Below are 26,905 nucleotides of genomic sequence, written 5' to 3'. Positions count from 1 at the left end.
GCTCAATAATATTTTAGGGAACTATGGGAAATACTGTTCAGATATGAGAAGAACCTGTTTTAGTGTTGAGGGTGATCAAGTACTGGAGAGGTTGCCCAGAGCCATGGCTGAGTTCCTGTGGCTGGAGATGCTCAGGCTAGCTGGACAGGGCCCTTGGCAACCTGCTTTGGCTGAGCCTGTTTCATTCACAGGCGCAGGTGACCTCCAGTCCTCCCTTGCAGCCTTATCTGTTCTGTGATTCTCTGTTAGTCCAGAGCTTTTCAGACTGCATTGAGTTAGGAATGGGTTCTCTTTAAACATGTCGGCATCTCTCCTGGTGGAGAGGAAAACTCTTGGAATGGGTGTTTACAAGCCTTGGTTCTAATTTGCTTTTCAGTTCCATAGGATTTTTGAGCTGTCTAAGTACAGGGTTCATTTATTTCCAGGATGTTGCTGCCCCCACCTTTGGCTGGCTTTATGTGTAGATTCAATAGGAGCGGTTTGGTTGTTGTGCAGTGAACTGGTGCCACATGCACACCATCTCAGTTGTTTGCTAAAGTCTAACCTGGCTCATTTTTGTTAATGCAGAAAAGCAGCAACTGAACCTGCATGAAGTTTTTTTGCAAAGAATGTGATAAGGTACAGTACTTCCATTTCAACATTACAGAGCAGTGGATATTTCCCCCATCAACTTTCTGCTTGCAGTGCAGATCCTGCTGGTGTCTTTTATGGGTTAATGTTGGACCAGAATGTGTGAGTCAGTATGGGCTGGCACAAACTCCCAGTTAGAACACAAGGAGTAGATTTGTTTCCATTACCTTGCTACTTTTGGGATCCCCAAAGCAGCACCTGGGCAGAAGTGCAGTATTAGAGATGTGGACACCCTTAACCTCAGCCCATGCCAGAGGATCACTGGCTTATTCCCAGCTACAAAGATTATTCCCAGCGACAAGGTCACTTTAGTGGTTTACAGTCCTTCTTACCAGTCTTCCACTTTTTATCCATTCCTCCCAACAAATACTTTTCAAAATCTTTTGAGTTCCATGTTCTGTTGTGTTTTGGGCATCTTGTTACCATGATGGGTCAGCATGTTAAAAACTGCAAATCAAATTGACTGTGTAGATGTGTATTTGACTTTTTTTAATAGCATTGTTTAATGTTCAGAAAGATCTTGGAGAAGGTGGGAATCTGTACACTTTGGCCATGATGTCTGGAATTGGCAGTAAACGAATGGCTGGAGAGGCTGGTGCTTCTGCACCTCCGGAGAAGAAGGCAGGGGTTGAAGATTCGGGCACCACTGTGGAGACCATTAAACTTGGTGGTGTTTCTTCAGCGGTACGTCTTCCTTGCATACGCCCACTCTACGTTTTGTTTTCCATCATCTGGAGACAAAAATGTCTCCGGGGTCAGTATGAGCCTTTCTGTAACCTGGCCTGTGTCCCATGTGCCTGTGCCCAGGAGGAGCTGGACATCCGGACCCTGCAGACCAAGAACCGGAAGCTTGCGGAGATGCTCGACCAGCGCCAGGCCATCGAAGATGAGCTGCGGGAGCACATTGAGAAGCTGGAGCGTCGACAGGCCACTGACGATGCCTCTCTGCTGATCATCAACCGATACTGGAATCAGGTTGGTAACAGCTTTTGCTACTTCTTATACACTGTTTTCTTGTCTCTCCTGTGTTACTGCACTCCTTTGGTTCACATCCATTCTTTATCCTGTCTGCCTTGCCTGTCCCATCCTTCAGTTTGATGAAAATATCTGCATCATCCTTAAACGCTTCGACCTGGACCAAGGTCTTGGAGACCTTTTGTCTGAAAGAAAAGCACTGGTGGTGCCAGAACCTGAACCAGACTCTGACAGTAATCAGGAGCGCAAAGATGAGAGGGAACGAGGTGAGGCATCTGTTTGGACACAGTGGGAAAGACAGATTTCAACTAGGACAATGTTGATGTCCATTTCTAAAGGCTGACAGAGATTTTTTTTGTGATTGTAAAGATCAGTGATGTGCTACCTTCTAGAACACATTTACTTTTTTTTCACCTCTTTATGTTCCCAGTGGAAGGACTGGAGCTGGCATTCTCCTTCCTGGCCACTCTAGCCAGCAGTACCAGTGAGGAGATAGAATCACAGCTGCAGGAGCGTGTGGAGTCCTCCCGCCATGGTGTTGCCCAGATTGTGACAATGTATGACAAGCTGCAGGAGAAGGTGGATGTGCTGTCTCACAAGCTGAATAGTGGAGGTATGACCAAGGTGGCAGGTGTTCAAGAATGCTTATCTGCCCCCACCTTAGACCTGATCCTGAATTGTAGACAATGAGGTCTAGTTCTTCTCATGTGCATTTATTTTCCAAGATGAATTTGTTTGGTTTTCCAAACACTTCTTATCAAAACCTTCACTAACAGACCAGGTGCCAAAAGTGTATTGTATTTGAATGTTGAGGGTCTGCCCAGTGTGTTGGGCTAAGAAGCAGCTTGTTTCTGCCAGTACTGTGTTCATGTGCCTGAAAAGTCAGAGACCACCGTTGAACCTTCTCACCTAGGTGTCCTCAGCAACTACATAAAAGGCTTTGCTCTTACAAGTAAAGAAGGGGAATCAGCATTGCAAACTGGTGGTGGACTCCTTCTCCTTTGCAGTTTAGTAGAATAACAACTGCTCAGTTTCCACTGAGTCCTGAGCAAAATGGTGCCCATCTAATGGCATGGTGTGCTTAGTGTAGCTGTCAGCTTTGAACATAGCAGAGTTCTACAGAGAAAGCCAAAGGACCAGCCTCTAAAAATTAATGTAGCATGTTCACTTTACACTCAGATGACTGTTGAAAAAACTTGATTAGCTTAAGGTTATTAAGGTTAGAATTTTAATCTTTTGAACGAAAGCTTTGGTGGAAGATCATGCTTGGTGTGCCTTTTGTGTGCTCTGGCCAAGTCTGACATTGGTGTAGGGAAGTGTTGCTGTCCTTGTCTGGCAGTCATAAACTGTAGTAGCTTTGACATTGGTGATATGTGAGCCTGTCCTCATGTGCTCTGGTTTTCCCTGTCATCCAGGTGCTATGGTTGTCACATGGTGTCACGGTGTGTTGGCCTGGTGTGTTCTCCTGGGCCACCTGTTGTAGCAAGTTTATGCATGAATTTGGGCAGCAGATAGGATCTTCCTGGGTTCCAGGGGCATGCTGGTACAGACACAGCTGAAGATTTCTGGTGTGAGGGGATGGCCCCCAGGTCAGAAATGTGCAGCACTGTTTAACTGCAGAGCCTTTTGCTTAGGGAGTGCAAGTCAAAGCTCTCTCTGGCCCTCAGGAAGCAGCACCTGTGGGAGAGGTAGAGTAAACTGAAGTTAGACCCAGAAATCTCTTTTTCTCATTTCTTGTTTCACTCTTTGCTGTTCAGGAATTCAAATCAGTGTTCATTGATTTCCATGAATATCCATTTCTTTGTGCACCTTTCAGATATTTCACTGATGGAAGAAGCAGTAGTGGAGCTGAATTCCTACTTGTTACATGAGAATGGACGGCTGCAGGAACTGGCTGATGTTTTTCAGGAGAAGCACAGAGTCATGTCTCAGGAGGTGTTAAAAGGAGAGAGAAAGAAATCTGCTTTGGGGTGCTGCTTAGCATAATTTATGGTTACCATAGATTGGAAAGCAGCTTATTTCCTTGGAGAGGCACAGGAGCAACATAGTTTGAAAGTTACAAAAAGGGTTGCTGTTACAGAGAACTGCACATACATTTTCTGTATAATTCAGATTGATTTGCTTGGTATTACATACTAAAGAAAAGGAGATATATATATATGTGTGTGTGTGTGTGTCTGTGTGTGTGTGTGTGTGTATACATATATTTGTTGCTGTCTGCCGGTGTAAAATTCATGGAATAGTCTATTATCACAATGAAAGATGAAAAGCACATGATGAACAAGAGAAATTGACTCCTAAGCAGCCTCAGGAGAAGTTGATTCTATGCAACATGTTGGCTGAAGCATTCCTTTGATTGCAGTTCTCCAAGCTGCAAGAGAGGGTGGAGACAGCAGAATCCCGGGTGTCTGTCCTGGAGACCATGATTGATGACCTTCAGTGGGACATTGACAAGATCCGCAAGAGGGAGCAGAGGCTCAACCGCCACCTGGCTGATGTCCTGGAGCGAGTAAGTGCTGCCATGCTGGCCAGGAAACGTGGGAGTGGTGGGTGGTGGTGACATCCTCTCTGGGACTTTTCTGGGAGAACTGAGAACCTCCAGTGTACCTTCTTTGGTCTTGGATCTGCTCCATCACTCTTGTCAGTATTTCAGTGAGTCTGGAGGAAATCTCTTGCATTTTTTTGCAGGTAAATTCCAAAGGCTACAAGGTGTATGGAGCTGGGAGCAGCCTCTATGGAGGAACAATCACCATTAATGCCCGCAAGGTAAGGTCAGCTTGGGTGTGGGCAAGGGGAAAAATAAAGTGAAGGAGAGCAAGGGCCACAGTTTGAACAGAGTTTGGATACTTATTTTAGATAATTTTAGATCCTGTGCCACAAAGCTTGGTGACTCTGGGCAAGCCATTTAGTCTATGTACAAGTTCCCTACCTAAGAAACACCTGGTGGAATTAGACTCTGTCTCACTTGGTCACATTACCTGCTTAGTCTGTAATTGCTGTTATTGCATGAACAGATACTTTGTTAGCACTCTCAGGGACACATTAGCAGTAGGATTTACAAGCAGTTTATCTCAACAGTTTGAAGAGATGAATGCAGAGCTGGAAGAGAATAAAGCGCTTGCTGGGAATCGCCTTAATGAATTGGAAGAACTACGTCAGGATCTTGAGGAAGTAACAGCACAGAATGAAAAGCTCAAGGTGAGACATCTGTAGCTATGTAGGGATGAAGGTGTTCTGTGGGATGGGTTGCCCTCAGCCTTGCCATACCGTGTCTCCAAAAATCTCATTTCCGGTGTGTGTTCTGAGCCTCCTCTTTAGCTGTGTTACACTTTGCTCTAGTTACAATTCATCGAGTCTGTGCCTCCACTTGCAGTTCAGTGCATTGGTGACACCGTGTGGTCACTGTTGGAAATTGTAATGGTTTCCTGCCCGTGTCCCATTCTGATCGTTGTGTCCATTTTAACCATGTCTGGTTAAAAGTGTTTCCACCTCTTTCCAAGTAGTGTTCCCTCTTCCACCTTCCTCAGTCCCTGTGCAAGTGGAACCAGAGAACAGAAACAATCAAGGAACTTGTTTGGGGCAGACCCTTGAAAAAGTCAATGAATTTATGTCTTTCCCAGTGTGGAGGATGATAGATAGGGAACAGCCTATGAGTTTGTGATGTTTTAAAGGTGGTAACACAAGAAGCTGTGCCTTTGTGGTAGATAAATATATGGTGGGGAGAATAATCCAAATGTCATCTTAGTGGTCAGTGCCAGTTACAAGAAATACCTGTCTCAATAACGTAAATTTTAGGAGATCTGATGCTGGGAACTGTCTTGAGGCACCTCTGAATTCTGTTTATCCGCATGAGTTTGTTTCGAGAGAAATGGTCTTCAGCTTACAACTTTTTTTTTCCTAATTACTTTTAGGCTGAATGCATGTATGTATGTGTGTTTCACTGCTGCTAGTCACAATCATTTGCTAACATTTTTACCTAGGAATTCAGTTCTGTACACTCGGGTGGTTTTTTTCCATTTCTCTTTCTGTCAGTCATTATGTCTTACTGGTAGAAGGCTAACATAATGCCTATTTGTATGTGCATTTTCTCTGTTCTCTTATACTTTTCTTTGTGTCCATCTTTGTTGACATGGGTGATTACAGTTTCTTATGTTTTCCAAGTTCATATATTTGGGAGAAACTATGTCAAGACCCAAGAGTCAAAAACTTCCGTGATATGGTTGTGCAAGAGAAACAGCCTAGTGCATGCAGAGACCACAAGACTTTTTAAAATTGGTAGTGAAGCATATCACTTGGGCCTACTTCACAGCGAGGCTCTTGAAGTTCTACCTTTGTCTTTGCTTGTGGCAGCCTGATTCACTGTTCTCCTGTCTTGAGAGACAGAAACCAAAGGCAAGGGGATAATATTCCTTTTTGTGGCATTTTCCTGTGTCTTAACCAGGTTGAGCTGCGACAAGCAGTGGAAGAGGCTGTGAAGGAGACCCCAGAATATCGCTGCATGCAGTCCCAGTTTTCTGTTTTGTACAACGAGAGTCTCCAGCTGAAGGCACACCTTAACGAGGCCCGCACACTGCTCCATGGCACTCGTTCCACACACCAGCGCCAGGTGGAACTGATCGAGGTAACACCTCTGCTCCATCAGCCTGGGAACTCTGTTGTGCCACTGACCATCAATTCTGGGTCTGTGTGCCTCTGCAAATGCTCAGGAAATTTACGTTTCTAGCAATAATTCAGGCTGTTGTAGTAGCATATATTGATGAGGTGAGAAATACTCCAGGTTCAGAGCACCAAGTTCTGTTTCCTTTTTCTTCCTCAGAGGGACGAGGTCGGCCTTCACAAGAAGCTACGCACAGAGGTGATTCAGCTAGAAGACACCCTGGCACAAGTCCGCAAAGAATATGAGATGTTGAGGATAGAGTTTGAACAGACACTTGCTGCCAATGAGCAAGCAGGTATGATGTTGCTCTGCTGTACCTAAAAAGAAACACCACCTACCCACCAATGCCCATTGGGGCTACAGGGCACTAGAACACCTGGCTCGATTCGTTGTTAGTGTTAAATACTTGTTCTGGCAGGTCTCTTCATCTCAAAAAACAAAGCTCTTCATCTGCTTCATCGGGAGGCCAGTTCCATGTTATCTGACTTCCTTCTTGATGCTGCATAATAGATACATTTTGCTAACAGTTTGGTTTATGATAGGATATTTTGCATTGTTAAAAATCTCTTGTTAGGGGAGGATTCATTTCCAAGTTTGTAAGGACAATCTAGATAGCAAAGCTGTGATTCTTAGATTTCATCAGAAAATAATCTGATCATTCATTATTCTAATACATCCTTCTGAAGTAGCATTTAAATCGGAATTCTTTTGTAATACGTCACATTTCCCTTAGGATCAGGGGTATAAAAGTAATGTGAGGTGAGAATTAGGACTGTGAATTTGCAAGGACTTATGCCTTATCTGTAAGCCTATAAAACTAGCATGACTTTTTTCTGCAAGTGTTTTGTGTTGCTCTGTTGTGTGGCAGAATGGCAATAGTTTTATTTTGTTCTTTGTCATTGTCAGGTATCTTGTTCTCCATCACCATGAAAGTCCTCAAGAAGGTTGACAGAAGTGGTTTGTTGCAGAGGTGTTTCTGTTTTTGCAGGCCCAATTAATCGGGAGATGCGTCACCTCATCAGCAGCCTCCAGAATCACAACCACCAGCTGAAGGGAGAGGTGTTGAGATACAAGCGCAAACTGAGAGAGGCCCAGTCTGACCTGAGCAAGGTAATACAGCAGGAAATGTCAGAAAAGAGGGGAAAGTGCTTAGGAGAAGGGGGAATGCTGCCACCCTTGCCGGCAGTATCAGCCTTTCTGATACACTGTGCAGGATGTAGTGAAATCTACTGTGGAGCTCTGCTGCTTCCTTTGACCAAATGAATGCTCTTCCTTTGTAGCTGTGTAGTGTTCCATGAAAAAGGGGCATGGAATTGTGTATCTGTGAAGACAGAGGACAAACGGGTAAGGAAGATTGCTGACTAAGAACTTAAATGTTTGTTTTCTTGGTCATCTCTTTTGCTGTTCCATGCCAGATCCGCTCTTGCAGTGGCAGTGCTCTCTTCCAGTCCCAGGCCAGCACTGAAGACACAAAGGAGGAACCTGCAGGGATCAAGCAGGAGCCTGATGATCCTTCTGCCCAAGTGTCTGTTCCCAAGGCTGCGTTTGAAGATGTTCATGAAATGAAGGCCAGGCGAGATGAAGAGGAATGGGAGCGGGAGAGACGAGAAAGGGAGAGGGAACGAGAGAAGGAGAAGGAAAAAGAGAGAGAACGAGCAAAAGAAAAAGAAAAGGAACGAGAACGGGAAAAGCAGAAGCAGAAGGAATCAGAGAAGGAGAGAGAATCCAAAGAGAAGGAGAAAGGGAAGCATGAAGATGGCAGAAAGAAGGAGGCTGAAGTGATCAAGCAGCTGAAGGCTGAGCTCAAGTAAGAGTTGTCTCTCCCTTTCCTGTGTGAGCAGTGCCCAAGCCTGCGTTGTTCGCATGTTCTTGCATTTATGGGATCAGCATCGCTGAAGTTTGGAGCCAAGAGAGTTTCTTGACACGCTCTGTATCTGATTGTGATGTGGTCAGTGTAGAAGTGTTTTTCCTACAGTAGTCTAAGGCATGAATTACCAAACTGGATACTTCATGGTATGGGTCAAGTAATGTTTATTTGTTGTTGTCATAACAATAGCATAGAAGTTCACGGCAACTCGTTATTAAGAGAGGACACAGCAGTGTTCCCACTCCTGGATGGTTCCCACAGCAGAGGTGGATAGTCTGTAGCTTTTTATTAGGATACACATTTCATTTCCACCCCACTTCTTGCCTTTCAACCATGTGCCTTAACATGTTTCTGTTCCAGCCTGTAGCTCAGCTGGTGTTTTATGTTACCAGGATAAAATGAGCCAGGAACAACTCCATAGCCATGTGGGAGATGGAGAGAATATTGCTAGGCTCTCATGCTGGCTGTGTAACAGTGTGGCTTTGCTGCTGTGTTCTCACCCTAGTCTGTCTTCCTTTCTCTAGGAAGGCCCAGGAGAGCCAAAAGGAGATGAAACTGTTGCTAGATATGTACCGCTCTGCCCCCAAAGAGCAGAGAGATAAGGTGCAGCTGAGGGCAGCTGAGAAGAAGGCAAAAGCTGAGGTATTTCTAATTCCTCTTCCTTTTCTATTTTTAATGTGTTACTTAAAGTTCTTTTCAGATACTCCTCAGCAGAACTGTGTTTTTTCTCTCCTCGGAACTGAGGATTGTTTGTCCTCTCAGCTTTGTCACATAAGAGATTGGAATGGTCTGGAGATAAACAGGGACAAGTTGCTAGTGCAGGCACACACACAGACAACAAACTCTGGGTTCATAAGCACAGACCCATTTGCAGATCCCTTAAGTACCAGCATGTCCCTCTGTTTGGGACCCTTGTGGTTCAAGCCCTTCTTGCCTTTATCACAAGCAGGTCTCACCTATAGGCAGCACTTACTCTGTGCAGCACACATGGATGGGGTAAAGAATGAGATTACACAATGATACTTAGGAAAATGTGCAATAAAAACATACAAGAAGATAGGTCTGGACAGGATGTGATAATCATGTGCAAGGCTGAGCTAGACAAATGTGTTCTGACTGCCCATGTTTTCCATGGGACTGGCTTCTTTTATACCCTTTTCTGTCTAACCCAAATTTGTTCATCCTTCTCCCTGCGCATTGCGTCTGGATTTGAACAGGTCTTGATTCTCACAGGCCTTCCAGTTCAGGAGCCATTCCTGCTTTACAGTGTCCTTAGTTAGAAGGTCCAAGCTCATCGTCCTGGAAGTGGTTCCTGTAGTTTTTTGAAAGTTTATCAGTTGTTGTAAATGGAGGGGTTTGCTTCCTCTCTTTGTCTTTGTGTTTGTTTTGTCAGTGTCCTGGGTTGCACTGTAGGATATGCCTAAAGTATGTATGCTATCAGCATCTTCATGAGCTGTTGAAAACAGGTGGGGCAGCATTTCCTTTGCCCCCTCCCCCCAGACTATCTTCTGTTAATGGGCCCATCAATGACTTGCCACATGACTTGTAGGTAACTCTCTCCAGGAGTTACCTCTGTTTAATGGGCACTCAAGGACCCAATGCATCACTCGTAGAAAGATATCATCCCATTGTGAGATGCTCCACCCAGGGGGTGGAGCCAAGCATTCCCACCTGGATATAAACCTGGGATTTGGGACAGCACAGGGAGCCCTTACTCATTAGATTCTGAGAGGAGAAGAGCTGCCAGACCTTTCTACGCGATCGCTGCTTCAAGATCACCTCATCTGGACTGCTTCCACCACCCTGCTCAGCTTGTATTCTGTCAGTGGTCTTTTGTATTACTGCATTTATTTTCTTTTACTTCTTTTTTCCTTCCTATTAAATTGTATTTCTGACTTGGAGTCTCTCACTGGTTTTGCTTTCAAGCCACTACATATTTTTGGCACCAAACGTGACGCAGGAGGCACTGAGAAAAGTCAGAATTACAATTTTGTATTGAAGAAAACACTTGTTTGCTGTGATGCTCAACATGCTTACATGTGTCTTATACCTTGTTCTCTATATTTTTCCACACATGAGGCACTATCTGCCAGTCTTAATGCTCCTCTGTAGACTAGGGTATGGTACTAAAATTGCTTTATTGGTCTATTATGTCCATTGCATGATAACCTCCAAGGCAATGAACATCATTTGGAATACATACTCAATTTTGTTTCCTTGTCCTAGTCTTGGATGCTACGTCTGGGCCTCAATAATCACACCCAGCGCCTGTGCGGAGAGGTAAAGAATGATTTTTTACAGCTTTTCAGGCCTGACTCACTAGGTTTGGAAAATACTGAGTACCCTCTGGATGCCAAGGAAAGCATAATATTGTTGTTAGTTCTGCTTTGTCTTGTCTGCATGGCCTGCACCATGCGTAGAGTAATAACACTACGTGGTGTGATGCAGCATGTTCTTGAGGAAGAGGAAAAAAAGAAGCAAAGCAACAGCATCTGTGTCCACACAAACTGTCACAGAGGAGAAAGAAGCCAAAAGTGAGGCAACAGTGTCCACATCTATGCAGACTGTCACAGAGGAGAAAGGAACCAAAGGTGCCGTCAGCATCTCCACACAAACCGTCACTGAACCAGAACAGCCTAAACCAGTAGCAGCTGCCACCACTCAGAAGAAGAAATCAAGGATCAAATCAGTTCTCATAGTGACTGACGAGGATGGAGCAAGACCTTTGCACCCAGCTGAAGAGACAGAGATCATCACTCGCTCTCTATCTCTAAGTGAGCTGCGTCACCTGCGGACAAATGAGTCCATCCTGACCCGGCTGCTCCACATCTGGGACGTTGCAGCCAGTGACACCATTCTGGATGGAATTGTGGCCAGGCAACTGAGATCACTGTCTCAGGATGTGGTCATTAACCAGGGGATCAGGAAAACCTAAGAAACTCTCAGCCTCTGGCAGCGACTGCTAACAAGTGTGAAAGACAGATACCTTTGTAAAGAAGACCTCCAGGTGCACCAAGGGAAATGGAACACAGCGGAACAAGGTATCTGATGCCTGAGGGAATTGGTTGTGCTGGAGATAATTTTTTCAGAAGATGAGAGATTTCCTAAAAGCCCAGATGATGTCCAGTGCACATCACAGATGTGGTTGAGATTTGCACATGGCTTGAACCAGAGATGTACTCCTGTTACCTGGCAACACTGCAATGGAGGGAAGGCAAAGACAGGGTAGGCGTCTTGGTCAATAAACTAAGGATTTACGAGGACATTGTCACCGCCCCAGTTTGTGCCCATGTCTCATCTGTGAAAGCAAGGCTGGCTGAGTGAGTCTGGAGCTTGACTGAAGAGGGCCATCAGAAACTGAAAAAAGAACTTAGGGAAAAAATTTACCACGTCTCGCCACAGCCAAGAAGAGTCTCTGCCATTAGGACCAGGCATTCCCCAGCAAGGGAGAGAGGATACACACCACAAGGTAACCTCTGGTCTTTTTCTCGGGACCACGGAAAAGACATGAGGAAGTGGGATGGAAAACCCACCTCCTCCTCAGCAGCCCAGGTACATGAACTGAAAAGAGAGACACCTACCACAAGAAGCTCATCTAGAGTCAACACTGCTCCAGTCTCTCATGCACAGAACTTCAGACAGTACAGGAATGATGATATGACTGATCCTCTTGAAGGGACCCCAGGAACATATTTACAGGAAGAGAGCAGCATATGCCATGACCAGGAATAGGGGGCCCTGCCTCTAGCCAGGTAGAGGAAAAGGACAAGCAGATCTATTGGACTGTGTGGATCCGATGGCCTGGTTTGGTTGACACTGGGGCCCAATATACCCTAATGCCATCAAGGTATGTAGGAACAGCATCTATTTCTATTTCTGGGGTAACAGGAGGGTCCCAACAACTAACTGTATTGGAAGCCAAAGTGAGTTTAACTGGGAACAGGTGGCAAAACCACTCCATAGTAACTGGCCCAGAGGCCCCAGTCTATTATCAGCGTAGACTGTCTCAGGAATGGATAGTTTAAAGACTGAAAAGGATATCATTGGGCTTTTAAGATAGCTGCTGTGGAGACAAGAAAACAGCAGAAAAGTGAATACCTTCCCTGGTCTCTCAGATGACTCCTCTGCTGAGAGTCGAAGAACAGCAGGTACCAATTGCCACAGCATCAGTACACTGTTGCAAATACTGCACTGACAGAGATTCTGTGGTTCCTGTCCATGAGATGATTAGTAAACTGGAGAGTCAAAGTTTGGTCAGTAAGGCCTGTTCACCTTTCAACAGTCTTGTATGGCCCGTGTGTAAATCCAGTGGAGAATGAAGACTGACGGTGGATTGCCATGGTCTGAATGAGGTCACGCTACCACTGAATGCCAAACATTTTAAGAGCTTCAATATGAGCTGGAGTCCAAGGCAGCAAAGCAGTACATGACCACTGGTATTGCCAGTGCTGCCTTCTACATTCCCCTGGCTGCAGAGTGCAGGCCCCAGTTTGCTTTCACCTGGAGGGGTGTGCAGTACACATGGAACCAACTGCCCCAGGGGTGGAAACACAGCCCCACCATCTGCCATGGAGTGATCCAGGCTGCACTGGAGAAGGGTGAAGCTCCAAAACATCTACAGTATATTGATGACATCATCGTATGGAGGAACACTGCAGCTGAAGTGTTTGAGAAAGGAGAGAAGGTTATCCAGATTCTGCTGAAAACTGGTTTTGCCATTAAGCAAAGTAAGGTTAAGGGACCGGCTCAAGAAATAGGGTTTCTGGGAGTCAGTGGCAAGATGGACATGGCCAGATCCCCACAGAGATAATCAACAAGATCACCACCATGTCCTCACCTACCAACAGGAAGGAAACACAAGCTTTCCTAAGTGCCATAGGCTTTTGAAGGATGCACATTCCTGAGTACAGCCAGATTGTGAGCCCTCTTTACCTGGCTACCCGCAAGAAGAACGATTTCTACTGGGACCCTGAACAGCAACAAGCCTTTGCCCAGATCAAGCACGAGATCACTCATGCAGTAACCCTTGGCCCAGTCAGGACAGGACCACAGGTGAGGAATGTGCTTTACTCCACAACCAGTAGTCATGGCCTGTCCTGGAGCCTTTGTCAGAAGGTGCCTAGGGAGACTTGGGGTCGACCGCTGGGACTCTGGAGCTGAAGCTACAGAGGGTCTGAAGCCAACTATACTCCCACAGAGAAGGAAATCTTGGCCACCTATGAAGGAGTTCAAGCCGCCTCAGAAGTAACTGACCCTGAAACACAGCTGCTTTTGGCACCCCGACTGCCAGTGCTGGTGTGGATGTTCACGGAAAAGGTTCCTTCCACACATCAAGCCACTGACACGACATGCAACAAATAGATTGCTCTCATTACACAGGGCACCCGTATTGGGAACCTGAATTGCCCTGGGATTCTGGAAGTTACAGCAAACTGGCCAGAAGGTGAGACTTTCGGGTATCTTCTGAAGAAGAAGAGGAGCAAGTGACATATGCCAAGGAAGCCCCACTACATAACGAGCTACCAGAGACTGAAAGATCATATTCCCTCTTCACTGATGGTTCCTGCCGAATTGTAGGCACTAACCAGAAATGGAAAGATGCAGTATGGAGCCCCACACAATGAGTTGCACAGGCTACTGAGGGACAAGGTGGATTGAGTCAGGTTGCAGAGCTTAAAGCCATCCAGGTGGCTTTGGATATTGCTGAACGAGAGAAGTGGCTGAGGCTCTATCTCTACACTGACTCGTGGATGGTAACTAATGCTCTGGGGTGGCTGAATCGCTAGAAAAAGGCCAACTGGCAGTGCAAAGGAAAACAAATCTGGGCTGCTGAGGTTTGGCAGGACATTGCCGCCCAAGTAGAGAGGCTGACCATGAAAGTTCAACACATGGATGGGCACATACCCAAGAGCCAGGCTCATGAGGAGCATCGCAACAATGAGCCCACGGACAAAGCTGCCGAGGTGAAAGTATCAAAGGTGGATCTAGACTGACAGCACAAGGCAGAATTGTTTCTAGCTCGATGGGCCCATGACGCCTCTGGTCATCAGGGGAGAGATGCAACATACCGATGAGCCCGTGACCGAGGGCTGGACATTACTATGCACAGCATCTCAGAAGTTATCCACGACTTTGAGACCTGTGCTGCAATCAAGCAAGACAACTGAGTGAAGCTTCTGTGGTACAGTGGACAATGGTTGAAGTGCAAGTATGGTAAATTGACTGCGTCACCCTTCCTCAAACCCACCAAGGCAAGCGCTATGTGCTGACCGTGGTGGAAGCCACCACAGGATGGTTGGAGACCTACCCTGTGCCTTATGCAACTGCCCAGAACACCATCCTGGGCCTGGAAAAGCAAGTCCTGTGGAGACATGGCACCCTGAGGGAATTGAGTCAGACAGTGGGACTCATTTCAAGAATGGCCTTATGAACACCTGGGCCAGAGAACATGGTATTGAATGGATATATCATATTCCTTATCACACACCATCTGCTGGGAAAGTTGAGTGGTGCAATGGACTACTAAAGACTGCCCTGAAGGCACTTGGCAGAGGGACCTTCAAGAACTGGGAAATTTACTTAGCCAAAGCCAGCTGCATGGTCAACACCCAAGGGTTTATCAATTGAGGTGTGTAGGTGAATCCACAGATGGCTGGGACAAGGAATTCTGCCAACCTGTATATTTTAGAACACGTGGGTTTATTGCAAGGGTCGTGGGTAAAAAGGCCTTGCCTTCAGCCACCAGCCTCGGCTGAAGGGAAGTCCCAAAGAGAGAGGGAGAAAGAACAGGAGGGCGTGGGCTAAGTGAGAAGGGAGCGTGAGAGCAAAGTGGCAGGAGGGAAGACAGCAGGAGAGAGCAAGAGTAGGGCGAAGAGGAAAGGGTAAGAGAGAGCTAAGAGCAGTGGGAAGGAGAGGAGGAAGAGGTAAGAGAGCGAGGTCCTTGTTAAAATACATTATATCTTCTTTTGTGATGAATATTCTAATTTACAGTGACCAACCAACACAAGACACAAAATCCTATAGAATCTACATACAGCCTATAAGAACTACTATATTACCATACTTTGTTATATTTTAAACTCTAAAAACTACTCTTTAAATTTCTGTTTTGCTACATTGACCTTTGGATCCTTTAGCCAACAGAAAGGTATTCTTCAATCAAAAGGCATTCTCCTTCAGCTAGCTAGACCATTGTTCTCAGGTTATATAGTAACTAAGACTCAGTATCCTACAACTCGAAGTAAGCTTTCATTTCTATTTCGATTATAGGTTTCATATTTTCAGAATCTTTTGCTAACCAATCATATTTATAAGGTTTCCCTGATTCATCTTCCCCAACAGAGGTGGTCCTCCCCAGTTTGAACCTTTGCACACAGTGGATGGAGACAGAGTCCCTGTGGTACAAATGAAAGGTATTTTAGGAAAGACTGTTTGGATTAGTCCGACCTCAGGCAAAGGCAGACACTTTTGTGAGATTGTCTTTGCTCAAGGACCTGGTTACACTTGGTGGGTAATGCAGAAAGATACGGAAACCCAATGTGTACCACAGGGACACATAATTTGAAGTGAGAACTGTGTACGGTTTCATTCTGTATGTATATATATGAATATCTATATATGTATATCTCTGTAAGGGTGTATTGCTTTGGATATGATGTAGATGGTAATAGAATAATTGTGAATTGTGTCCTGGGTTGCAGTGTAGGATGTGCCCGAAGTATCTATTCTATCAGCATCTTCATGAGCTGTTGAAAACAGGTGGGGCAGCATTTCCCTTGCTCCCTCTGGACTATCTTCTGTTAATGGGTCCATCAATGACTTGCCACATGACTTGTAGGTAACTCTCTCCAGGAGTTACCTCTGTTTAATGGGCACTCAAGGACCCAATGCATCACTCGTAGAAAGATATCATCCCATTGTGAGATGCTCCGCCCAGGGGGTGGAGCCAAGCATTCCCACCTGGATATAAACCTGGGATTTGGGACAGCACAGGGAGCCCTTACTCATTAGATTCTGAGAGGAGAAGAGCTGCCAGACCTTTCTACGCGATCGCTGCTTCAAGATCACCTCATCTGGACTGCTTCCACCACCCTGCTCAGCTTGTATTCTGTCAGTGGTCTTTTGTATTACTGCATTTATTTTCTTTTACTTCTTTTTTCCTTCCTATTAAATTGTATTTCTGACTTGGAGTCTCTCACTGGTTTTGCTTTCAAACCACTACTGTTAGGTTTGTGTCTCTGTATATTTTGGTTTGGGTTTTCTCCTTCCATCTCAGATGACTTTGATGGAATAAACATTTTCACTCTCACGTGCTCTCATCAGTTAGCGTGACTAACCACATTTCATTCTCATCACTGCCTCCCGTAACATTTGTCTGCCAAGTTAGTATCTCTATAAGTTTTATTTTACCTCCTTCTTTTCCTGTTACCACCTTCTTATATGGAAAAAAGTCCTTGACCAGATGCCTTTAAATGATGTCTCTACCCACATATCCATACATGTACAATTGCAAGAGACTGATGTTCCTACTCTGATAAAAGATGCTGTGAAATTTTCAAGGATGTGGAAGTCTTGGGCTTGCAGCCCATCTTAGATGGTACATCTGCCTGTAATACTATGTCAAAATGACATGGGAGTTTTTTGGTATGCTTTGAAGGCAGTCCTGAGTGTTTCAGAGAATTTTGGGGAAAACAGGCTCCTAACAATCCTCAGGGCACATCCTTGTGTTCAATGTCATTTCTGGTTGTTTTTTGTAGCTTGAAGAACTGAGGCAGAGGGTGAAAGAATTGGAAGACAAGGAAAAAAAGGAGAGTAAAAAGATGGCTGATGAAGATGCCCTCCGCAAAATCCGAGCAGTGGAGGAACAGATTGAATATTTACAGAAGAAACTTGCCATAGCTAAGCAGGTGAGAAGTTTCTGATGAGTTCTCTTTTGGCTGGGGCATCCATGAAGGAGCTGCCTTCAGGTTACGTCCAGGAAGAGAGAAGGAATTTGTATCTGTTTGGGCCAGAGATACAAGTTTGATCCTTGTTTACCAAAGGGGAAGAAAACAAGCAAAAGAACTACCAACAAAATAACCTCCTTCACCCTCAGCTGAGGGGATGAGAGGCATGCCATGGTGAGAAATGTTTAATAAGAATTTAACATGTGGCCTTGGTGAAGCACACAGAGAAGAATGGGCTTATGGGCTTATCAGTCATTAGAGGAAAGGATTACAATTTCTTTTTAAGAGTTACGATCTCCTCAGTTCATCTAGTGAATATGTTAGCATGGAACTTGTACAAACCTTCTGCCAAAAAAGGCTTAGTCCAATTAGAGAGCAGGACCACCTTAGCAGGGTGGAGGCAAGCCAATAATTGACATGTACTTTTTAGAATACTTAGAATTGTAACACAAAACTGCTTTGCCTTGTCAATGCTGAAATGGCCAAAGTGAGGGGCTTGGTAACCTGTTAGTTGGAAGCTAACAAGCTGTCCACATGTGGAATTTTTGGCCCGGTGTGTCTGACCACTGGGAATTGGGAGCTGGCTTCAACAACTGTGTCAAAGCTGTTTCTGCCAGACAAGCAACAAGTCGCTATCTCTTCTCTGTACCTTCAAATTCAGGGTATCTCTGCTGTGGTGTGGACTTGTAGGGAGTATGTTTTTCTGGTTGTTGGGAGGATAGTGTTCCCTGACACCAAGTGAATTGTTAAAACTGATATGATCACAAAGACTCTGTAACTAGTTAAAATTAGAAAGCGGTATGTTTATTAAGACACTGTCAGGCTGCACAGGAGTAGCCTCCTAGAGATGTGGCAGCCCTGTACAAAGCTTTTTGCCCTCTATTTATTTCCCAAAGTCTTACATACTATACATATGTAAAACTCCAGCATCTCCCATTCTCCACTTTGTATTAAAATGAGGCTCAGTCCTTCATGCATGTGCAGTCCTTCTCTTGAATTGGGTCGGTGGTCTCAAACTGGGTCAGTGTCTCAAAGGAGGAAGTCAGGAATGTCTTCATCACAATGACCTTTCTACCTTGTTATTGCTGGCAGGCCTCTGTGACTCTCTGGCATAATCCAATATCCCCTGCTTCATGATTGATATGTAGTCCAGGTGCTGATCATGGTTCCATTGGTGTCAATCTTTTCTTAAAACGGTTCATCTAGTCTGTTTTCTTCTATAAAAAAAACTAGAACAAGGTCGTATTCGCAAGCAACGCAATACAATAACTAGCTCTAGCTTAAACATCTTATAATCATTAACCTATCTTTTGTTTATCTAACTTGCATCCTGATCAATATAAATTGCTTCTAACCCTTGGCTAAAATCTGAATTCTTTAAAATCATGATTCACAAGAATCTTCCTTAATCTTCACTAGGTTTAGTGTCTCTGAATAAAATGTTCAGGGTCACTGTAGGAGGTCCAGGGCACAGTTTGGCCAGAGCCTGTGATTCTTTTGCAGGAAGAAGAGGCCCTACTGTCAGAAATGGATGTCACAGGGCAAGCCTTTGAAGACATGCAAGAGCAGAACATCCGCCTGATGCAGCAGCTGCGGGAGAAAGATGATGCCAACTTCAAGCTGATGTCAGAACGTATCAAGTCCAACCAGATCCATAAGCTGCTGAAAGAGGAGAAGGAAGAGCTGGCAGAGCAAGTTTTGACACTGAAAACACAGGTAATATGGAAAAAGGAGAGAGGATAGAAGAGCTGGTGGGGAAGGTGGAAGTGTTGTTGGTTACCTGTTTTAGGCAGCTGCACACAACCGTTTGCTTGCTCCCCCAGTGAGGGGAAGGGGAAAGAATCAGAAGGGACAGAGAAAACAGGTGAAATTAAATAAAGGCAGTTTAGCGTTAAAGCAAGCAAAGATGTCCATACAGACAAAAGAAAAAATCTATTACTTCCTGTGGCAGGCAGGAGTTCAGTCATCTCCAGGAAAGCAGGGCTTCATTGTGCCTTATAGTTATTTAATAAATGCTGCAGCTCTGAACATTCTCACACTTCTTCCCTTCCACCAGCTGTTATTGCTGAGTACAGGAACATCCCTTGGGCCAGCTGGATCAGCTGTCCTGGCTGTGTGGCATCTCAGCTTCTTAGGTACCCTCAGTCTACCTGCTGGGTAGCATGAGACACAGAATGTCTTGGTGCTGTGTAAGTACTGCTCAGTGGCAGCTAAAACAGTGTTGTGTTACTGACAGTGTTTTGCTCCAAAATGCAAAACAGTGCAGCATGTGAGCTGCTCTGAAGAGAATTAACTATCCTCACCAAAATCAGGATGAAATGTTCCTCTCACCAGCCCAGAAATGCATCAAGCTTCAAAGAAACCTGTCTTTGTGAGAAACTGAGGCTGCTGTATGAGCATTAAAATGTCCTACGGGTTCACTGCTATGGAGAGCAGATGTGTGAGGAAGAGTGGGAAGTCCTATTCCTGTTGTCATGCTACTTCTACTTGTATATTCTGCCTATACCTGTATCTATTGGCAACAAGCAAGAGGAGTTGGAAACCATGGTTGTCTGAACTACCTCAGACAGGCTGGGAGAAGAACTGACTGAGAACCTTGGAACAAAGAAGGACTTGCAGATTCTGGTAGATCAGATGCTGGACGTGACCCAGCAGCACATGCTGGGAGCCCAGAAAGCCAACTGCATCCTGGGCTGCATCCAAAGCAGTGTGGACAGCAGGCTGACGGAGGGGATTCTGCTCTTCTACTCTGCTGTCATGAGGCCCCAGCTGCAGTGATGCATTCAGCTCTGGGGTCCTCAGCACAGGAAAGACACATGGACCTCTTGGAGGGAGTCCAGAGGAGCCTATAAAGATGATAAGAAATGAGCATCTCTGCTACAAGAACAGGCTGAGAGAGCTGAGTTTGTTCAGCATGGAAAAGACGCTGGGGAGACTTCATTGCAGCCTTCCAGTACCTGAAGGGGGCTTAGAAAAAGGAGGGAGAGGAACTTTTTATATGAGCATATAATGACAGAACAAGAGGCAGTGGTTTTAAACTGAAAGAGGGTAGGCTTAGATTAGATGTTAGGAAGAAATTCTTTACTCAGAGGGTGGTGAGGCACTGCTAGAGATTGCCCAAAGAAGTTGTGGATGCCCCTGGAGGTGTGAACATCCCTGGAGGCATTCATGGCCAGGCTTGGGTGGGGCTTTGAGAAATGTGCCCTAGTGGAAGTCATCCCAGGGAGGCTGGGATAGATGATCTCTAAGGTCTCTTCCAATCCAGGCCATCCTATGGCTCTCTATCCTGTCATCCTTGGGACCACTGTGGAACTGTTCACTGCCTTGCAGCAAGTCTTAAAGCTACAATCCAAAAATTAAGACATCTTTGTTGCAGATATTTGACTGAGTTTTAAAGTGTCAGCCAGAGAGGTCTGGGTGCAGCTCTCCGGATACAGGCACGGCTCTTCAGGGAGAAAAAGGCAGGCTGAAGGTGTGCTCCTTGGTGATGGGGAAGCAGGGGTAGTTTTAGCCTGCAGCTTGAGTGACAGCTCTGAAGATCCACAAAGCATGTATTCATTTCTTCTGTACCTTCTGTCTCCCTTTCCAAGGTGGATGCCCAGCTACAGGTTGTACGTAAGCTGGAGGAGAAGGAACACTTACTGCAGAGCAGTATTGGAACAGGAGAGAAGGAGTTGGGTTTGCGAACACAGGCCCTGGAAATGAACAAACGTAAGGTGAGAGGGCCCTTAATTTCCTCTTGGGTTATGAGGTGGAGCTGCTGCCTGCCTTGTGGGGGGCATAGAATGCTGTGGGCTCTCGATAGCACTACAGAACCTGCTATCTCCTAGTTTTGGATGAGTGTATCAGAAGGCTGAGGAGTACTGGAGAGAATTGCGATTAAAGTACTAGAAACTGATGTTTTTGTTTGATAAGGAGAAGCAGATCATACATGTTTCTATGAAACCTCTGGTGAAAAAAAGAGACAACAGCCAGATGAAGTTAACTGCGGTCAAAGCTTTTGTAGGAAAGGTGGGATAGGGAAGAGGAAAGTAGAGCTGGGGAATGTGAACATTTTTTACAAATGCCTAAGATCAAAAAAGTAGGTGTGTTACCTGTAAAATAGGAGACTAAGTCTTATGGCTGATGCTGCCTTTGTTGTTGACTTTTAGTAGAAATGCAGAAATTGGATTCAAATAGGCAGAAAGGAAAGCAGGGATACCAATGTGAAGAGGAGCTGGGGAGAATTCAGCAGTGTCACCTGTGCTTAATATAACAATTTATGGTATTAAGGGCATTTGGTTATAAAGTTTGAAAGGAACTGGTGAAGAGAGAAGATTGTTAGGAAAACACTAATGATCATCCAATTCTCTCTTTAATGTATTTTCAGCTTTCCAGCCTCCACATTTTCTCAATTAAATTGTTTAGAAGCAGTTTTACAGCTGAACTAGAATAGAACTGCAGGATGGCTATTTCTAAGTGACATTCTTTGCAGTGTGCCAAAGTTTGGCTCTGCCCAAAGGAATCGTGAAGCTAAATGATTAGAACTTGTTAATAATAAGGTAATAACAAGGGACTAGAAATCACAAGAGCTCTTCTTCTGTTTGGTCCTTCTATACTGGTTTTCTTTCTCAGGCCATTGATGCAGCACAGCTTGCAGATGATCTGAAGGCCCAGCTAGAACTGGCTCAGAAGAAGTTACATGATTTTCAGGAGGAGATTGTGGAAAACAGAGTAACTAGAGAAAAAGAGATGTTCAACTTCAAAAGGGCTGAGGTATATATCCTATGCACAATCCTTCAATATCTGTCTGCTTTAGGGTCCTTCTTGTACATTGAGCTTGCAGAGGGTTTCAGCTAAACACTCTTGGTGTCCAGTTTCACTATGATTTTGTCTTCATCAGATCTTGGTTCTTTCAGATTTTGTCTGCTGATAATTGACAATACTCGTGGCATCAGATGATTGTTGTGGGTTAGATTTGTTTCTTTTTTACTTGAAGAATTTTTCCCCATAAGTTGCTAGGAGACTAATTACTGGGTACTTCCGGGTGTCTGACCAAAAGAAAGAAGTGGCCAAAAGTTGTGAGGAGAAATGGGGCTGGAGGCAGCTATGCCCTCTTGCTCTTGGCATCAGAGAGAGGATGGCCAGGCTGCTGCTTGCTGCAGGAGGAGTTCACTGTCACCACCAAGTCCAGTCCTGAGAAATCTACCATCATCTGCTGGTGTGCCCCAGCATTCTGAGCTCACCTCTTCCTGCTGTGCTGTGCCGTGCCAGCCCCATCCCGCCACCAAGGCTTCTTCAGCACTGCTGTGAGGCTTTTTGCTACTCTGTGGCCCTGCACTGCCCTGCCAGGACATCCCTGCCATTCCAGTTACTATCGTGGAGCTTCTCATGTATCTCATCCACTAGGCCAGGATTTTCCACTATTCCAGTTGGTGCTCTTAGAGTCCCTGAGGGGCACCAAGATCAGACTGCTCCAGGCTTTGTGAAACAAAGCCCCTCAAGGTTCCTGGTCCTGTTTATTATTAATGCTGTAGTTGTTTGTTTGTTTGCCTTGCTATACATACTAGTAAATTACTTTTATTACTGAAAGCCCCTTTAATTTTCTAAATTATTATAATTTGGAGGGAGAGGGTTTGAATTCCCCATTCCAAGGGAGGCTCTGCCCCTCCCTAGCAGACACCTTGTCTTTCAAACCAAGACAATGATCATGTTGTCTCCGGGATTATAGGGGATGAAACCATGACATAGCCAGTCAGGTGCATGTTTTTTTTGGTCCCTGAAGAAGCTGTGACAGAATGTACTGCTCTTTCACTGGGTCTCATCTTTTTATGCAGGAAGATATTTCTAGGTTGCGCAGGAAGCTGGAGAACACAAAGAAGCCTGACATGGTTTCCAACTGTGATGAGATCCTGATGGAAGAAATCAAAGATTATAAGGTGAGTATCTGTGTCTATCAACTTCCCTTTTTACTTTAGTCAGAAGGTGTATAAGCACACCTTCACAGATAAGATCATCAGACCTCTCATCTGTACTCTGGTACTAAAGAAACCACATTGTCCTTCTGAGGAATAGAAGGACCTTCACCTTGAGACATCTCTCAGCAGAGCAGCTGGGCTGCAGGGCCCCTCACAGCCCTGTGTGTGTGTGTCTATTTGTGTTGCAGGCCCGCCTGACGTGCCCATGCTGCAACATGCGCAAGAAGGATGCAGTGCTCACCAAGTGCTTCCACGTCTTCTGTTTTGAGTGCGTGAAGACACGCTACGACACCCGGCAGCGCAAGTGCCCCAAGTGCAACGCAGCCTTCGGGGCCAACGACTTCCACAGGATCTACATCGGCTGAGGCCCTCACAGAGTGTCTGCTTGTGCTGAGCCAGCCTCCTTCCCTCTCTGTCAGCTTCTGCTGCCTGAGCTGCAGTGTCTTCTCGAAGGTGCGTTCAGGGTCTCAAAAGAAATGCAATTTGGATCTTGCTTCCTCTCTTGGCCCTGTCCCTTTGGTCTTGCTCTCAGGTTTTGTGTGCTCTTTGTTCCTGAGAGGAAATTTCCCATCCCTTGTTTTCACACTGCCAAGGTGGGAACATGCAGCTGAAGTACTGCTGTGGTGGGATGGAAACTGAGCTGTGGCAGTGATTAGTGAGAGCTTTATTTGAGGGCTCTACTTTGGATGCTAATTGAATCCCAACAAGGGATGGCACTGCTCCTGAGAGGGAAGTGTTTCCCAGTTAGCAGGCCCAATAGAGGCAGAGGAACTGAATATGTAGACTCAGTGAAGCAACTCCTTAGGTACCTGTGTATCTTCCTGCGTCAGGGCAAGAACCCCTGAGGGCTGGTGCACTAGGAAACAGCCTCCTGAACCCCAAACAAACACTAAATATCTTACTATCCAGAAGGAGAGAAAGGAAAGATCTTGAAGACCCTTGAAAAGAAAACAGCATGCCACTGATGAGCCCTGGTTGATGTCTTCACCTTCTCCTAGGCTGAGGCACTGCTGTCGTTGTCCTTCTCAGAAAGGAACTCATAGTGGTTCGTTTGCTGCAACTTTACCACAAAGATTAAACTTGCTATGTACAAATTCATATTAAAGCTGTTGTTTGATTTATTTTTCTGCTTCTCTTACTTCTGGTACTATCTTTGTCCAGCTCTTGTAAATATTTCTCACAAGCTTGAAACTTCAACAGTAAAGAGACACTTAATTCCTTCCTCTGCTTCCTCTGCTTTCAAATACGCTCAACTAGAACAACTTTTGGCCCTTTGGCTGTATCCCTAGTAGCTTATTCCTGACACAACAGGAAGGCCAGGGTGCTGCATTGTTTCTGCAGTCATTTTGTCATGGTTGCTAGGAATTTCAGCAGGGATGTCGTGTGGCTTTAGAGTCTCAGTGCCTCCTGTGCTTGAAGGCTGCATTTGAAGTCTGCTTCTAAAGTCAAAATGAGAAGTTGTTGATTTGCAACATTTTTTTCCTAGAGTGTAGTGTTTTCCCTTTAAAATTAATTTGCATGGAAGTTGCACCGGTCAGAGGTTTGTCTCACGGGTGTGCCTTCCCTGAAGCATGGAATCTCTGTTGCCCTCCTGTGTACCCTCCCTGCAGAAAATAACAGATACAAAGTGAAAGGAGTTCATTACAGGCTCTTACATTATTCATTATTATCTTGGGGAAAATATTCAGAATATATGAAAGAATTCTTGTAAATTATGAGGAGTCCTGAAAAGGGAGAAGGAATACAGCATCCTGCCTTTCCAAGGGGAGCCTGGGCTGCTGAGAATTTCTGTCATGGTGTAAGAGCTGTTGGAAGAAATCAGAGTAAACAGCTGTTGGAGGAAATTAGAGTAGAAGCTTCTTCCCTTTCACTGGAAGTTGCTCCCAGGATTACAGGTTCTGGGAGGAAGTTGGCTAAAGAATGGTGTGGTAATGCTGCTAGTAGATTTTGGGTAACAAATCTACTTCTTTATCACAACCAGGACCTGGCTCATTAATAAACTGTCTGCATTTTCAAACAGCTTTGCTACAGCAGCAAGAGCTCCTTTTACAGCTATGAACAGTAATCTGAACAGCCCCAGCAGGGCTGCAAAACCTCTCTGTCCTTCCCGGGTCACTCTTGTATCACCTTTCTACTGAAACTGAGCTTTGTGTGCACGCTGCCCAGGTTGGCTTCTTTCAGCTCATGGCAGGAAATGGATACTTCAAACAATCTGCATGAGTTTCACTGAGTTTTGGATAGTCCTCCCTTATAAAGAAAGAAGTCTTAATTTTGTTCTAAAATAATAGCTTCTTCTCAAGCTCATTTTGGAAGTGACTTTCTCTCGGTGGATAGAATTCAAACACTGAGAAACAGTGAAAATTTTAGATGGTCTGTTTGCCAGAATGTATGGAAATAATTCAAATTCATCAGGACTAGAAGTATTGGGCTAAAAGAAGTAAAGGGGTGACAACCTTTATCAAAAGGTTCTCTGAATTCAGTGTCTGATGTGCTGAGGGCGGAGCCGCAGACCTGAGCCAGAGCTGACTTACAAGATCAGTCCTGGGCACTGTGTCATTAACCCCATCAGTATTTAGTGAAAAACAGACAACAAAGACGCTTACACTAGCTCTGTATAACCTTGTGCAGTTATCTGCAAGGAATTCATCACTTCAGGAAACTTTCCCAACTGACATGAATAAAGGCTTTTTTGTAGGGTATTTTAAGGGAAAACCCTCCCAGGCCAGGTCTGGGCTCTGGTCAAGGCCTGGCTGTGGTTGGTCAGGAAGTGTGCTATCAGGTCCAGAAGTTGCTGTGTAAAAATTATGATCAAGTTACTTTGTTCTTCTTGTGTTTGTTGTAGCACAGGCACATCAGGTGGGCCTGTAACATACACACACGGAACTGTGAGAGGCCCTGCAGCCCAGCTGCTGTGCTTTAGTATGGCAATCATCCATTCCCTAAACACAAGGGCACTGGACTTCAACTGCAATGCCTCTTTTTGGAATGGGATTGTTTTTGCCCTCCAGCATCAATGGGCAAGGGCTTTATGGGACAGGGGCCCTCACAGCCTGTGTCCTGGAAATACACCCAGAAAAATGAGCAGATCCTGTTGGCTTTTTGCTACTGCTGATCCTACCACCAACTTCTCTGGGAAGTTCCTTCAGGGAACTTCACACAAAGGGCTTTCATCATTATAGTGATTGTGAGAACTTGTTGCTTCTCAGTTCTGCTGGATTTTAGAGCATTTCAGCCCTTGTGTCCATGGCCCTTCCTTCATCCCCAGCCTGCAGCAGTTTACAGTCACTGTTACCCCTGCCTTGCTCCAGCTCATTTGCAAAAGGGCTACCAAAGGCAGTGGAGGATCCCTGTTGGTCTCCAGGCTGTCCTTCCCAAGAGGGACACTTGGAGTGCTTCCTAAAGAGCTGCCCATGGGATGGGGGGTGGATTTCTCCTCCCTGGGTGGCTCATGGATGGAGTTCTATGCTCAGTGGAGTCCCAGTTTTCTCAGCAGGCCTTTGCTGTGAGTTCTTAGCGAACATGTGGCTCTGCTGCCATCCCCAATCTGTGCTTTCCATGCCCAGCCTGAGTGCAAGTGGGGTGAGGCTGGAGATTTTCATGGCCAATGCTCCAGCATCACCTTTACACCTGCTCATTGCTTTGGGTAGTACAAATCACAAAACACGCATCTCAGTTTGACAAATGTAATTTTTTGCAGATTGCTACAGCTGCACTGCTGATCAGCAAATACATAAGAATCAATTTCAGTTGAAAAATCATTATTACAAATTGCTACATCCACGCTGACCATATAGATCTATACAAATCTCAATTAAGGTTAAAAAAAAGAATTTATTAATTATTACAACAATGCTATGTAAAAGTTTACAAATAC

General features: G+C 45.2%; 1 protein-coding gene and 1 long non-coding RNA gene across 2 annotated transcripts; both read left to right on the top strand.

The window, feature by feature from the left end:
- Positions 1 to 573: 573 nt before the first annotated feature.
- On the top strand, positions 574 to 24,157 carry LOC136374084 (E3 ubiquitin-protein ligase BRE1A-like). The gene is made up of 20 exons (XM_066339267.1): positions 574 to 618; positions 1,144 to 1,314; positions 1,438 to 1,605; positions 1,724 to 1,871; positions 2,036 to 2,218; positions 3,422 to 3,540; positions 3,968 to 4,114; positions 4,294 to 4,371; positions 4,684 to 4,803; positions 6,047 to 6,226; positions 6,422 to 6,557; positions 7,251 to 7,372; positions 7,678 to 8,069; positions 8,654 to 8,771; positions 16,886 to 17,035; positions 18,578 to 18,790; positions 20,665 to 20,790; positions 21,689 to 21,829; positions 22,891 to 22,992; positions 23,220 to 24,157. The coding sequence occupies exons 1-20, from the start codon at positions 589 to 591 to the stop codon at positions 23,394 to 23,396; spliced, it is 3,021 nt and encodes a 1,006-aa protein (XP_066195364.1). The 5' UTR covers positions 574 to 588; the 3' UTR covers positions 23,397 to 24,157.
- Positions 13,445 to 16,437, top strand: LOC136374092 (uncharacterized). Its single transcript, XR_010745825.1, has 2 exons — positions 13,445 to 14,757; positions 15,473 to 16,437. It is a non-coding gene; the product is annotated as an uncharacterized lncRNA (long non-coding RNA).
- Positions 24,158 to 26,905: the final 2,748 nt, after the last annotated feature.

This window comes from Sylvia atricapilla, chromosome Z (assembly GCF_009819655.1).
Source record: "Sylvia atricapilla isolate bSylAtr1 chromosome Z, bSylAtr1.pri, whole genome shotgun sequence".
NCBI lineage: Eukaryota > Metazoa > Chordata > Aves > Passeriformes > Sylviidae > Sylvia > Sylvia atricapilla.
The sequence above is the reverse complement of the archived record's forward strand: the minus strand, read 5'-3'. Positions and strand labels throughout refer to the sequence as shown.